Source organism: Pimephales promelas, chromosome 22, assembly GCF_988280905.1.
Source record: "Pimephales promelas chromosome 22, fPimPro1.hap1.1, whole genome shotgun sequence".
In the NCBI taxonomy this organism is placed as follows: Eukaryota; Metazoa; Chordata; class Actinopteri; order Cypriniformes; family Leuciscidae; genus Pimephales; species Pimephales promelas.
In genome coordinates, this window is record NC_142790.1 from 20,135,660 (window position 1) to 20,150,418 (window position 14,759).

Here is a 14,759-nt window from a genome sequence, read left to right on the forward strand (position 1 = left end):
ACTCACATTCTCAATAGAGATTAAACAAAAAATCTGCCAACAGCTCTGAAACGAATCACAAACTTTAATTTGAAGGCAAGTATATGAAAAAAGTTTGTAGTTGAATTATGGCTAAATATAAATTATAACCATTGCACAGTTATAAAAAAGGAAATATTTTATATTATTGCAAAATATTTATATTTATCTATTTATTTTTTGGAATGCTTAATGGGTAGTTATTAAGATTAAGTTCACACTGGCTTGTGGCACCAATACAAGCATGAGTACTATTGACTTAAAGGGATACTTCACCTCTGGGAAGATGAATGTGTATTTAACACTGGTCATTTATATAGTAGAAATGTGAAATTATTTTTGAAATTGAAGCATTCTAGACTGAGAAAAGGCAGAAAATGCTAATCCATACTCTACTAACACTAAAAGTTTATAAAAGAACCACAACCAAAGTGAGTTATAACTTATAACAACAGATCTTCGAAATCCCCTTCAGCCATTTCAACTTCAAAACTACCTTCCACCATCGTGATTAGCCTACTATACAAACTTTCTTTGTATAGTACAGTAATTCGAAAATACTACTGTTTTTTTACTGATACAAAGCTTAATGCTAAATCCTTAAAGGGATACTCCACTTTTTTTTTGGAAATAGGCTCATTTTACAACTCCCTCAGAGTTAAATATTTGGGTTTTACCGTTTTCGAATCCATTCAGACGATTTTCTGATATTTAAAAGAATATCAGTAACCAGAGATTTTCTGGTCTCATTGACTTTCATAGTAGGAAAAAAATATACTATGGAAGTCAATGAGACCAGAAACTCTCTGGTTACTGATATTCCTCTAAATATCAGAAAATTATCTGAATGGATTTGAAAACGGTAAAAACTCAACTGTTTAAATCTGGGGGAGTTGTAAAATGAGCCTATTACCAAAAAAAGTGGAGTATCCCAAGTATCCCTTTAATAAAATTAGTTGATGGGAAAAAAAGAGAGCTAAAATTGCTTAACTTATTTTGATGAGTTAAAGTAAAAACACATCTTATCATGACTATTTGGTCACATTTAAAAAATATTTGGCTTAATCTCACCTCCTGCTGTACTGAATGAACGGCCTTGCAGGGGCTCTGCTATCGCCTGTAGTGTGAAGAGCTTCTTGCTAAAAGCCACTCTGTCACTCAGCGCTATGAAAAACTAGCAGATGTCAAAATGGAGGACAAACTCTAAAAACAGCGATGATGATAAATTGCAGAACACTTATGCCACCTATTAGAACGAAGCCAACCTTCAGCTCAAATCCAGTCGCTTCTTTCCACTGTCCATCAGCTTCACAAAGGACACGTGAAATGAGTCAGACCAAACTTCTATTTTTCCTATTTGCCTATCTTCACTTTTCCTCTCCTATGCCCTATTCTCTCTCTCTCTCTTTCCCTTCTTTAAGAAACTACCCACATTTATGAGTCAGTATGAAGAGGTGGCAGCTGAATAGTTGATGAAGCTGACCTTGCCATTTTCTTGCTCTGAAACACACACACACACACACACACACCGTGAGTCTTTAATTCCAGAACCCATGAGGGCCGACTGTGGCTGATTGCAGGCGGTAAGTAAGAATGTGAAACATATTGGTCATTATTTTCAGCATCTTCAGCATAGTTTTTGCAGAATCTCGCACACGACACAGCTCTAAAAACATGGCGCTATAGTTAAAACGAAGGTCAACTTTGAAAAAAAAAAAAAACACGCCTCGAGACCTTACGTCTTTCCCCATTCCACTGCACGTGAAAGCAAAGCGAAAATGCACTTTGTGTGAATGGCCTCTTATTCTGTATACGTTTATAAACGCGATATTCTTATTGCAGTAGTAGTCTTCTGTCGTCCATTTTTTTCTTGACTTTCTTAAATCTTTGAACAAAGGCACGCATTCTGAAAGGGAAAGAACAACCTTGATTGCTGAACTGAGAGGGTATCTAATCAGAGGCCGCTTCTCATGAGGGAACAAGAGAGAGAGAGAGAGAGAGAGAGGAGGAAAGAGGAAGAAAGGAAGGCTCAATACTAGAGCACTGCAAGGACATAATTGTCGTCAGTGGTGACATTGACCAAGATCAAATCTCATGCCAGCAGAACACAGGCCCAGATTTAGACGGCTTAATTTCACTTGGGTATCTCACTGTACCGAACACAAATCCCACAGACATCTTCACATGTCTACACTTGCCTCTGTGGAGAGAGACAGATGTAAAAAGGTGAATTTCTCTAGTCCTGTAGTAAATAGTTCATTTACAGTGTCTTAAATAATTAGTGGAGCTTACAATAGCAACACTACTAACCACTGTTAACATAACTAACTATAACTCATAGGATTGGGTTTTAAAGGAGCTGTATGCAAGAAATTCATTTCAATTATTCATAAAATACTTATATCACTGACAACAGTTAGTCTGGCCAGGATATTGTCATTTAAAAAGTGAAGTCGCAGCCCTTGACTGATGTTGATTTTGTCAAGTTTTGTTCTGATGCGTCACCCTCCACCGATCTACCAATCACAGACTCAGTAGTGTTGCGGCATTCGGGTTGCCAGCTCTTCTCTAGTTACCACAGCTGCAGATACAAACGTGTCGGAATCTGATAAAAAAAAATTCTAACGTTGCGAAACCCCCAAAAACTCGATATGAATCCAAAATACTTTGTTACAAAGTCCGAAATAAATAATTAACAGAAAGAAAAAAAAACTCACTGTGTAGGACTCGTCATTTGCAATTGGAAGCTTCTTCACTCTAAAAATTGGTGGGTTGTTTTAACCCAACTAATATGGACAAACCCAGCCATTGGGTTACATTTTTTAAATGACATTCTTAACCCAACGTTTGGGTTTTGTCCATATTTGACCCAAAGTTGAGTTAAAACAACCCAGAATTTTTAGAGTGTTGTAGCAGCCTACATTCCTGATGGAACCTGCAGCATATCTGGCAACCTCGAGTCATGGGGGAAGGCGGGGATACACCCTAATTTGAAAGTGATTGCAGTACCAGTTTTGGCCACAATCTTGCATACAGCTCCTTTAAAGAAAACGTATAAGGGATGCACAACAGGTCCGGACCAAATCGGCTATGGCCACATCTGAGGCAGTAAGTGCATCATCAAATTACATTTTTACCTACTTACAGGTAATAAAGTTTACAGTAGATATGTGGGCGCTCGTTTTTTTTTTTTCTGTCTTTTGGCCAAAACCTCATGTTAAAGACAAAGTGACATGCATAGGCAATTTAAGATTGGCTATAAGACTTAACTGCAAATGTAGACTAATATACTCTTCTCCGCTCCTCAAATACATAAAACAGTAAAGAAAATTCTGTACTTCTGTACTTCTGAACCAGTTCTTTATTTACCCTTGTATTGCAAACAGGCAGAGACGGTCCAAACTGCGTGCAGCACTTCATTCACAATAGAGGAGAGGCGGAGTTATGAGGTTTGACAGACCATTTGAGGATCTAATGGAGTTGTGAGGTTTAGTCACAAGCTCTTTTTAACACTTTTCATTGGTTAAATATTTAAAAAAAACAACAACAACAACATACAGACGTAAAGGGTGACTAATAGTAATGATCTATGAAAAAATATAACACTGATGAAATATGGAGATACGAGGTTTCCGCCTGACCGTGACAATAATTAATGGTCTATTTTAAGATTCAGATCATCATCTATACAGCAACTTAAAGCGATTACTAGACAAGGGCATAGGTTTTAACACTTTAAGATTATGAACTATTCATTAATAGCATTCACTATGTAACTATTCATTATGTTTAAACTAAGGACGACCAAGTTTTTCTTGTTATGTTACCAAAGATTTAGAATTGAAATAAAGGCTGTTCTTTCGAACTTTTATCAAAGAATCCTGAAGATAGCGTGTCATGGTTTCCACAAAGTAGCATGACTATTTACAAAATAAAAATTCATTCTTGAACACAAAATCATATATAAGAATGATTTCTGAAGGATCATGTAAAACTGAAGACTGGATTAATGATACTGAAAATTCAGCTTTACCATCACAGGAATAAATTACATTTAAAATACATTAAAATAGAAAAAAAGTTATTTCAAATTCTAATAATATTTCACAATATTACTTTTTTACTGTATTTTTGATTAAACAAATACAGCCTTGGTGAACATAAGAATATTTTTACTAGAATCCTACTAACCCAAAAACATACGAACAGTAATGTAAATGGAAAAAAAATAGGCCACAAGACCCATATTTCATATTAAGCACACCATTTGAGACAAAGCCGTATGCTAGAGAACTGCAGCACGAAACAAAACCCAGACGGCGAGTGGAATTAGGCTAACAAAGCAAGAATCCTCCTTAATTTTAGCATACGATCACACTGAGCAGTGCAATTCAAACATCTCCTGCTGCCAAATGATTCAGACAGTTTCTCAGGGGATGTTCTGTCGTCTGGGTTTCTTGCGAGCTTCCTGTTCCTGCAGACCAGTGTTCCATCTGTTCTTCACAGCCATGCGATTCATAAAGGAACATGCTCATGCTCACAAAAGCCAAACACTCTTTTTGTCTTTCATATTGGCTCTGGAGAGCCATATGTCAAAATGTGTTATAGCTTATTTTGTTTGAGTATAAATAATAGGCTAAACAATGATTGAAGGTTATAAAGCTTCATACACAATTCGATGAATGTGAAATCAAAATAGGATTCATTTGGAGTGTGACAGCAAATGAGACATTTGTGGAGACGTTGGTTTTGAAAATGTTCCAAGATAGTCTCAGAACAACTGGCCACTGACAGGACAGCAAGCTGACAGGACACCTGACCATCAGGTCTGAATGGGTCCATATGGCTGCATTTACATTCTGCCTGTCAACAAAAAGACATCACTTTTCTGCAGAGTCAAACAGACAGGCAAAGCATGACTCACATGTGCTGTTTTGCTTGAGATTGAGAGACTGAGAATCCTCCGGGCAGCCGGAGACCTTGAGGCTTCCAACTCGCTGATTAATTTGTGACAGGAAGTCTCTCTAAGTGCCCAGTGTGCAATGCTTTTAATTTATATGTTAATCTAAATTCAGCGCATAGCAGGCATTTCCAGCGTGGCTCCGTTCCAAATTTTATCCATTCCGTTACAGAAACAATTTAGAAACATGTTTGGGAATGCAAAGCCTTTGGGGGATGTGGTGATTTATTTTGTAAAAAATATCTCTTTCCGTACTTATCACTAAATGGACAGTACGGACAATTTGAACTTTTTTTCTACATCATTGCTAAACTACAGGATGGGAAGTTTTAGTAAACATTAGGGCTGGGTATTGAGACAAATTTCACAATTCGATTCAATTTCGATTCACAAGCTCGCAATTCGATTTGATTTCGATTACGATTCGATTCAATATCGATTATTTTGGATATCAGTTACAATAAATGGCAATTTTCTAAAGGGAATCAAATCTCTTAAATGCTGTAAACTATGGGAGTCTAGTTGTAGCCTAATAGGCTTCATTAGCCTAATATGAAGGTAATAATTAATTGTTTTGTAGCTACACAAACACTTAAATTACACTTTTATTTATTTTTTATAATTAGAAGATTATATGAAATATAAACATTTAAATGGTGGCTGTCATAAAAACTTGCCAGATTTATTCAAATATGCATTAAATATGGAAGAACACTAACGAGTGTGGACTTAACGAGTTTATGTGGGTTTTCTGAGGTAAATATGACGATACATGACATTGATTACAAGCTGTTTAATTGACGTCTTTCCACGGTTGAAACGCAGATTGAGCGAATCAATGTGACATGATAGGGATTTAGATAAGTTGTACTCTATCTTTTAACACACTTTCAGATGCTCATTCATGTTTATTTCGAGCTGTAGATGATATTATTAACCCGGAAGAGAGATCAGCGCTGCTGTTTCTCTTGAGCTGCGCCAGAGCGATCTCACGCCACAGCGCCAAAACACTACTTATGTTTTTTGAATTTCTAAAGAAAATGGACGTAATTTGAAAATTGAGACTTTGTTTCATATCAATAGAAACAAAGGACAAAGATTATTGCGATTTTTGGATGCGCGCAGCCACGATACAATGTCTCATTCATTCAAATGATACAGGATGACGATATCGGTTTGTAAAAATGAGAATCGATTAATATCGAGAAATCGATATATATTACCCAGCCCTAGTAAACATCCAGAAAATAAAATAACATACGTAAGTATCAATAAATACAGTCACTGTAAAAAAAATATTTTCATGATTTGTAATCACAACATTTTTTCTTTTGTCAAATCAACTTAAATAATTTATGTAGTTCAGATAACATAATATTTTGAGTTTCTGATGATTAAATCAGTCTCCTTCATTGTATTAACTCATTTTTTCCATTTCAATGAACTTAAAATTTTAAGCCAACCGGTTACTTCATTTTTTAAGTTAAACCAACAATATTGTTTTACAGTGTAGTACAGAGACTTCTGTATTGCATTTCTTTAAACCATTTGAATGTACTGATTCTTTTGAAAAAATAATGAAAGAAAGAAAATGAAAATGAAATACTTCTGCTAATAATAATACATGGGTGGTGATGGCGTAGTGGATAGGACACATGCCTTTGGTGTGAGAGAGCCGGGTTCGAATCCACTGTGAGACACCAATGTGTCCCTGAGCAAGACACTTAACCCCCAGTTGCTCCAGAGGCGTGCAACCTCCGACATATATATAGCAAATGTAAGTCGCTTTGGATAGAATTGTCAGCTAAATGAATAAATGTAAATGTAAAAAATGTAAATATATATATATATAGAGAGAGACAGAGCATGAGAGATTAAGCGATAGAATTGATGACTTGTCTGACAGATGAAAATTCTCTAACCCGAAACACTGTGATAGAGGAAATTAAAATTCCTATAATAAAACTTAAACTGAAGAGTTATGTCAGAGCCAGCACAAGTTCTTACCTGTGACTAGTTCTCTGACTTCCACATCAGAGGTCTTGCGCAACAGGCGGACCAGCGCAGGGATCCCACCGCAGTTCTTCAAAGTGATTTTATTATCATCGTTGGCCTTGCCGTAAACCAGGTTCCTCAGGGCACCGCAGGCGCTTCTGTGTACTTCAGCCATCCTGTGATCCAACAGGTCCACCAACAACTGAATACCACCCTGCCTCCGTATCTGAAAGAAACAGACAGATAGAGGGTGATACTGTACATGTTTCCATATTTTAAGACCTGACAAAATAAAAGACGATCAAGTTTTCAACACAGTAAAAAGAATCTAAAGTTGAAGAAACACTCATATCATCTCAGGATGCCTTTTTATCCACTTGAGGCGCCAGAGGGCTGAAAATGAATTTTTATTCAAATTTTGAACTTGAACTCCTGATTTGAATGCAGCTTAAATTGATCTGAGCAAGAATTATTGGTGAGTGAGAAAATGACGGCCTTGGCATCTACTCATGGGAAGTCATTCGAAACGTTGACCTTTCCCAGACATTCCTCAGAGTCACATAAAAAACAAAAAGGAAAAAAGGCTGAAATTCAGCGTTAAGTCACACCAAAACAGCTTAGCGTCAGTGCATGAGATCATTTGGAGGATAAATGAACAAATAGGAGGCACTGAATCCATAACCAGTGTATTTGAAAAATCAATACAGAGGGTGCGGGAATGAATCACTCTTCAGACAGCTAAACAGACTGAGAGGTGTGAGTAAATCTCTATCAACAGGGCTTTGCTGTTCTACACTTAAGTCAATTAAAGCCAGCCAAGTTCATTACAGGATCTGAGACTGCACTAAAAAAAAGCCACGTGTTTCTGAAGGATATGGAAAAACAACAGTGAATGACATCAACTCAATCCCAGCCTTTGCATCTGGTTAAACCGCTGTCATTTTAGAATATTTTCAGGAGTAGTTCCCTCACAAATAAACATGCTATCATTATTTTCCCACCTTAATATCATTATAAATTCTGTGTGTAAATTGTGTAAATTCTAAAAATAAAATATATAAAATTAAAATATCTTAATTGACTATTATAATAGTTTTCATTAACTGAAATAAAGCTGAAATAAAATACATTTAATTACATAAATATTAGATGTTGCCTTGGCATAAATAAATAAGTAAATAAATAAGTAAATCAATAATATATATTGTTAATTGACAAAGCTGAATTTTATAAATTTTATTTTTTAATATATATATATATATATATATATATATATATATATATATATATATATATATATATTTGTGTAAATTCTAAAAATAAAATATATAAAAGTAAAATATCTTTTACTTGACTATTAAAATAGTTTTCATGATTAAAACAGTTTTCATATTAGATGTTGCCTTGGCATAATATATATATATATATATATATATATATATATATATATATATATATTGTTAATTGACAAAGCTATATATATATATATATATATATATATATATATATAAATAAGAGGAATACATAAAACAAGCACAAAAATACTTAAAACTTAAAACAAATTCCATTATAGTATACACATAATATATAAATAATAAAAAAATAACAATACAATGAAGGTGCATGGTAATTTTTACTGCATGTCAAGTACCACAAAAAAAAAAAAAACCCATAAGATTAGCCCAAATAAACATCATACAGATTTGGAATGAGATGAGGGTGAATAAATAACAGCATTTTTATAATAATAATAATAATAATAATAATAATAATAATAATAATAATAATAAAATAAAAAAACATTTGGCAGATTATTTTTGCCATAGTTTGATCCCTTTAAACTAACACACACCACACCAAAAGCATTTTGAACGATTTTGTCATAAAACCTGCAGGGCTAAATTATTAAGTGAGAAAGTCACACCTGTGTCTATCTGCAGATTCATCAAGTGATTGCACTATGAGTTTTCAATTTCCTGTCCCACAGCCAATTGGCACACACAATCCCCCGCTGCATCAGCCCTGGCAGATGTGCTTCTGAATAACACGTCACTACAGATCATCGCTGTGGCTTCACATCGACACTCACTCCAAAAGAGATTACAAGCCCGTTTCTTTGCGTGGCTTTGTCTGAAGGTGAGAAGTGATCTACTAGTCCATTCCAAGAGGTTACTTCTGAGCCTGTCTCTTCCTGTTTTTGGGTTGTACTGCATATACAGCATGAATATTCAAACCACACCTAACAGGAAAACAAAGGCACAGCACATCCCGAGCGGCAGACAGACATGTGCGTCACCAAACAGAAGCCTTCCTTTCATTCAAGTGGTGAGATTTGCACACAAGAGATGCGGTGAGACGGTACACAAACATTATATAAAAGGAAGCGCAATTAATTATCGAGATGTTCGGAAGCAACAGATGTTTGGAAGCCACTAAACAACAGAAGATAAAAGCAGAGACTAGGGATGTTTCTGGCATGTTCTATCAAGCAGTGCGGGTGAACTAATGGCGGCCGCATTCCCAGATAACAGGGAACGCTCTTAGTACTTTAGACAACCTTCTGGCAAAGTTCTCTGGGAGCTATGAACAAACAATCTTCCAATAATGTTAATAGAATGTTTGTTAATAATGTTCTCAAAACGTTAGGACAAATACATCATTTATATAACGTTCATGTTTTTTTCTCTGAAAAGTCATAGTTTATCCAACATTTTTTTTTAAATATTACGACTTGTTTCAGCGCGTTCAGAGAACAAAACATTACTATAACATTTGAAGAATTGATATTTGGATAAAACTGGTAACACTTTACAATAAGTATACTTTTGCAAAGTATTTGTTTATAGTTGATTCATAGTTAATATTTTGTACTCTCTACATTGTTGATATTTATATGGCTATATTCCATTAGTGAGTTCTTCATTCATTTTACTATAAATAACATAATTATTCATTTTTAATCAGCTCATATGTAAAGAGTAAGACATGGATTTTTTTATGCTTTGTTGACAACTTATCAACTGTAAATAGTTCCCACTTTAGATTAGGTCACGGAAAATAGAAAAAAATGTCATGAATTAAGTGCTTTAAACCAAGTTTTTTAAAGACATTAATTGCATTAGTATTAAAGGAGTAGTTCGTTTAAAAAAAAACAACAACTTTTGCTGATAATTTACTCAACCCAATGTCATCCAAGATGTCCACATCTTTCTTTCCTCAGTCGAAAAGAAATAAAAGTTTTTGATGAAAGCATTCCAGGATTTTCTCCATATAATGGACTTCATTGGGAACCAAACGGTTCAAGGTCCAAATGAGAGTCTCAATGCAGCTTGAAAGGGCTTTTAATGACACCAGACGATGAATAAGGGTCTTATCTAGTCATGACTCGAAAAAAGATTTGTTCATTTTGATGAACGAGTTTGAACAGGAGTCACAGAACAGAGCAAGGCGAACATTTTTGGTTATAAAACTTACACTTTTTAATTTATTTTTGAAATGACCGATCATTTCGCTAGATAAGACCCTTATTTATCGTCTGGTGTCGTTTAAAGACCTTTGAAGCTGCACTGAAACTCTCATTTGGATCTTGAACCGTTTGGTTCCCATTGAAGTCCATTATATGGAGAAAATCCTGGAATGTTTTCATCAAAAACCTTAATTTCTTTTCGACTGAATAAAGAAAGACATGGACATCTTGAATGACATAGGGGTGAGTAAATTATCAGCAAAAGTTTTTTTTTAAAGTGAACTAACCTTTAAGTATTACTTAAAAAAAGTTTTTTTTTTTTTGTTATCTGGGTTGTTTGAGAAGTGAACTGCTTTGTTCTGCACTCGGAGCAGCTAAGAAATGAATTGAGTGTTAACATCATCCTGAAGCAGCGGAGAAACTGAGATATTCAATTAGAGGCATGTGCCGGACGGAAGTGCTTGCTCTCGACTCCACAGAGCACGTGCAAATGGATATTGACGGTTTCGATTTTCTCCCCCAAAAGGGCTGATAAAGCTGAACTTTAGCCAGAGGTGGGCAGCAAAGTAGACAGAGCTTTTCTGGAGCCACCTGCTATAAATAGTGGCCAGCTGAGGACAAGAAAGAGCTGCCTTTGCACTTGGCCAGTGGTTCAGCAGAAAGACCATAAACATCAGAGCTCGGTCTGTCTGGCTGAAATGCTGTGCTAATCAGTATTCTCCTCACCTCTGCTGTGGGAGATACGGCTCTGTCATCTGATAGCCCGCTCTCAGTCTGCTTCAGTGTGTGTACTAGTTCCTGTCTGGTTAAAGTTCATTACATCCATCTTTAAAAACATCAATATGAAATGGCATTCACAACCCATTTTACCTCCGTAATGTGATGTTTTTTTTTTTTAGAAAATGATGTTCGGATGACGAATTGAGTTTGGTGAGGACAGAACACTGTAATAAAACACTCTAACAATGTTTCCTGCAATAATATTTAAAATACTGCAACTGAATCTACAGTTCAAAACATACTGAATCCAATTTCTGAACAAATGACCCTGTGGTGAATAAAAAACCAGCAATGGGAACAGCCCAAAAAAGATCATTATGGGCTAGTGGCATCATTTACTCACCCTCATGTCATTCCAAACCTGTATGCCTTTCTTTCTTCTGTGGAACATAAAACCACTTTAAGGTCAATATAACATAAGCAGATGCGTTTGAGTCACTGAAAAGAACCATCTCATAAGAGTCATTTGTTGGAAGTGCTCTAAATAGTATTATACACTAAATCTGTGTAATCTGACTTGTATATTTACACTTTATTTTATAGTATAGTAAGACTTTACTTTGATGGTGCCCTTTATTCTGTTGACTAGAAGTAATGTACGATTACGAACTCGTTCATCAAAATGAACAAATCTTTTTCCGAGTCAATTTGTTCGTTTCGTTCGTTGAATGAACCAAATGACTCGGAAAAAGATTTGTTCATTTTGATGAATGAGTTCAAACAGAAGAGTCACGAACGTGCATGGCAGTACAAAGCAAGGCGAGCATTTGAGCTTATAAAATTTAAACTTTGTTATTTATTTATTAAATAAGCGATCATTTCACTTGATAAGACCCTTATTCATCGTCTGGAATCGTTTAAAGCCCTTTGAACAGTTTGCAGTTTGCACTGAAAATGTCTTTTGGACCTTGAACCGTTTGGTTCCCACTGAAATGCATTACATGGAAAATGCTGGAATGTTTTCATCAAAAACCTTAATTTCTTTTCGACTGAAGAAAGAATGACATGGACATCTTGGATGACATCCCTGCTGAAAAATCCAGCTAAAACCAGCCTAGGCTGGTTGGCTGGTCTTAGCTGGTTTAAGCTGGAAGTAGCTGGTTTTAGTTGGTCACCCAGCCTGGCTTAGCTGGTCAAGCTGGTCTCCCAGCCTGACTTAGCTGGTCAAGCTGGTCTCCCAGCCTGGCTTAGCTGGTCAAGCTGGTCTCCCAGCCTGACCAGCTAAAACCAACTTGACCAGCTAAGACCAGCCTGACCAGCTGAAAAAATGTTCAAAACCCCTCTAAAACCAGCCTGATAAACCAACTATAACCAGGCTGGGAGACCAGCCAAAACCAGCCAACCAGCCTTGGCTGGTTTTAGCTGGATTTTTCAGCAGGGATGGGGGTGAGTAAGCAAAAAGCGCTTTTTTCAAAAGTGAACAACTCCTTTAATCCATAATTCATCCATAGTCATCCTTTATGCTGTCCTTGTGATGTCATTTCAGATGGAAAGACTGACACAGCCTAATGCAGAAGTGAATCTGGATGTCCACTCCGGATTGAATTAGAAAAAAATATGACAGGATTTGGACCTTTACTGAAGCAGATATCAGGGTCAAACTAAACTGCACCTAACTGAGACTGAGACTTTAATCCCATTGTAGAAAACCTCTGAAGTGTGAAAATGTATCGCACCAACGCATGCTTGTTGCATAATACCATGAGTTGCATAATGTATTGGATGTGTTAAGTCCATGAGCAATGAATGTTTGACCTTTTTAGAGACCTCTGATAGGATGACTGTGGGATGAAACCGATCAGTGGTTCATTACCCAAAAGTGGGCTGCAGTGGTTCTGATTGGGTCATGAACTGCAGGGAAGAAATGAATGCTGAATACATAATAAAATACAAAACAAATAGAGTGAGAAACATCAATGAGAAAAGAAGAAAATGAGAAACATCTTAGTTCACTGCCAGCATTCTAGTTCAGTCAATGGATATGCATCTAATCAAATTCTACAATATTTTTATGTAAATTCATTACTAAATTAGGCAGATGCCAACATGGACAGGTTGTGTCTTCAATCAGGATGTTATTATATTTTTATTTAATCATCATTTAAATGATAAAATGAAATCAAAGATATATATTACTGTGACAATAATACTACTGCGGTGTTTCATGTCATCTTAATTTCAAACATCAAACTATACAGCTTTTATTTGGTTGGAGATCTTAAAACTTCCCTTTTATTGACAAACGACTGATAAATCATTGCAATTGCAAATTTGGGAGGATAATTGGTAAGTGCCGCATTTTAAAACACATTACAATCTGTCGTAAAAACAGAAAACCAGTTGAGTTTATTTCCAAGAAAACAATAGCACACCACATAGAAGCTGAATATTATAGGACCAAATCTAATCAATCAAGATTGAACATTGCTCCAAATACTTTATGAGAACAACATGAAACAAGTTCACTTTGGTGTATGGTGAAATTGATGAACGGGCAGATCAAAGAAAGCAGAGGGATTCATTCAATGTCTTTTCTTAATAAAGAAGACATTTTTCAGATGAAGGAAAAATGTTGGTTTGGAGTGGAGCTCATCGCTAGATAAACTAATTTGGGTCTCACTGTTTTTTTTTTCCATTAAATATCATTTAAAAGTTTGTCGGCTAGCTCGTCTCTCCCTCGGTTGCTGTTTTGTTTCCACAGATTTATTCTCCAAATTTAATTTCCTCGTCCTCCAAGCCTCTCTTAAGCCTCTGGGATACAATTATGGAGCTGCTGTGTAGAGAAGGGCTGTCAATACGCAGCTCTCCCAGCATTGTTTGGCTGTGCTATTAGTGCTTAATTACTGGTACAATCCAAGACCCTCTTTATAATTCAGAAAACTTACTGCTGGGGGATCTACCATAAGAGACCTGGCATCAGATCTCAATAAAGGGGTGAATTATTTGTCAACGATACAGAATGTAAAACAATGAATTTCATGCAACAAAACCTGTCAATAAAAATCTTTCATTAGGTATTACAAAAGCGTTTTCCCAAGATAATGTACACTGTTAATATCCCACTGCAGATAGAAAACACTTCATCACCTACAATTGTGTCTTGGTAAGCAGATACAGATCATTAGAGCTTAGACCAGTGATATAAAGTTATATTTACCTCAGCTTTAATCTTGTTGTCTCCAAAACATAGGTGTTGCAAATATGCCGCTGCATTGGATTGAACTGATGGAAACTGGTGCTGCAACATCTGAATGACTTCAGGTAACTCGGGATCTCGCCAACCGAACTCCCTACGGGGAAAAAAAGAGAGTGGGAAAGTGAGTTTCACACTTCTGTTGTACAGTAGGTGGTGAAGTAGGACTTGTATGTTGTCGGCTGCCAGACTTGCGACATTACCGTGAGCATCTCTTACACGCGGAGGTTAAAGTGAAATAAATGTCTTTCCAGAAACTGTTCCAGGGAAAATGTTTTCCATTATTGTGTTATTGCGCTGAAACATTGGGCTCTGAGAGGTAGTAGGAGTTTACAATTGTGAATGCC

The 14,759-nt window shown here is 36.0% G+C and overlaps 1 protein-coding gene across 5 annotated transcripts in view; it reads right to left on the bottom strand.

The window, feature by feature from the left end:
• Nucleotides 1-14,759, bottom strand: part of ctnnd2a (catenin delta 2a) — a 276,192-nt gene that overhangs the window by 65,364 nt on the left and 196,069 nt on the right. For all 5 annotated transcript variants that reach the window (XM_089125770.1, XM_089125769.1, XM_089125768.1 and 2 more), the window contains 2 exons: nt 14,377-14,509; nt 6,986-7,199 (listed from right to left, as the gene is read on the bottom strand). In XM_089125770.1, coding sequence (XP_088981896.1) covers nt 6,986-7,199; nt 14,377-14,509 — 347 coding nt within the window. The remainder of the gene's footprint in view (nt 1-6,985; nt 7,200-14,376; nt 14,510-14,759) is intronic.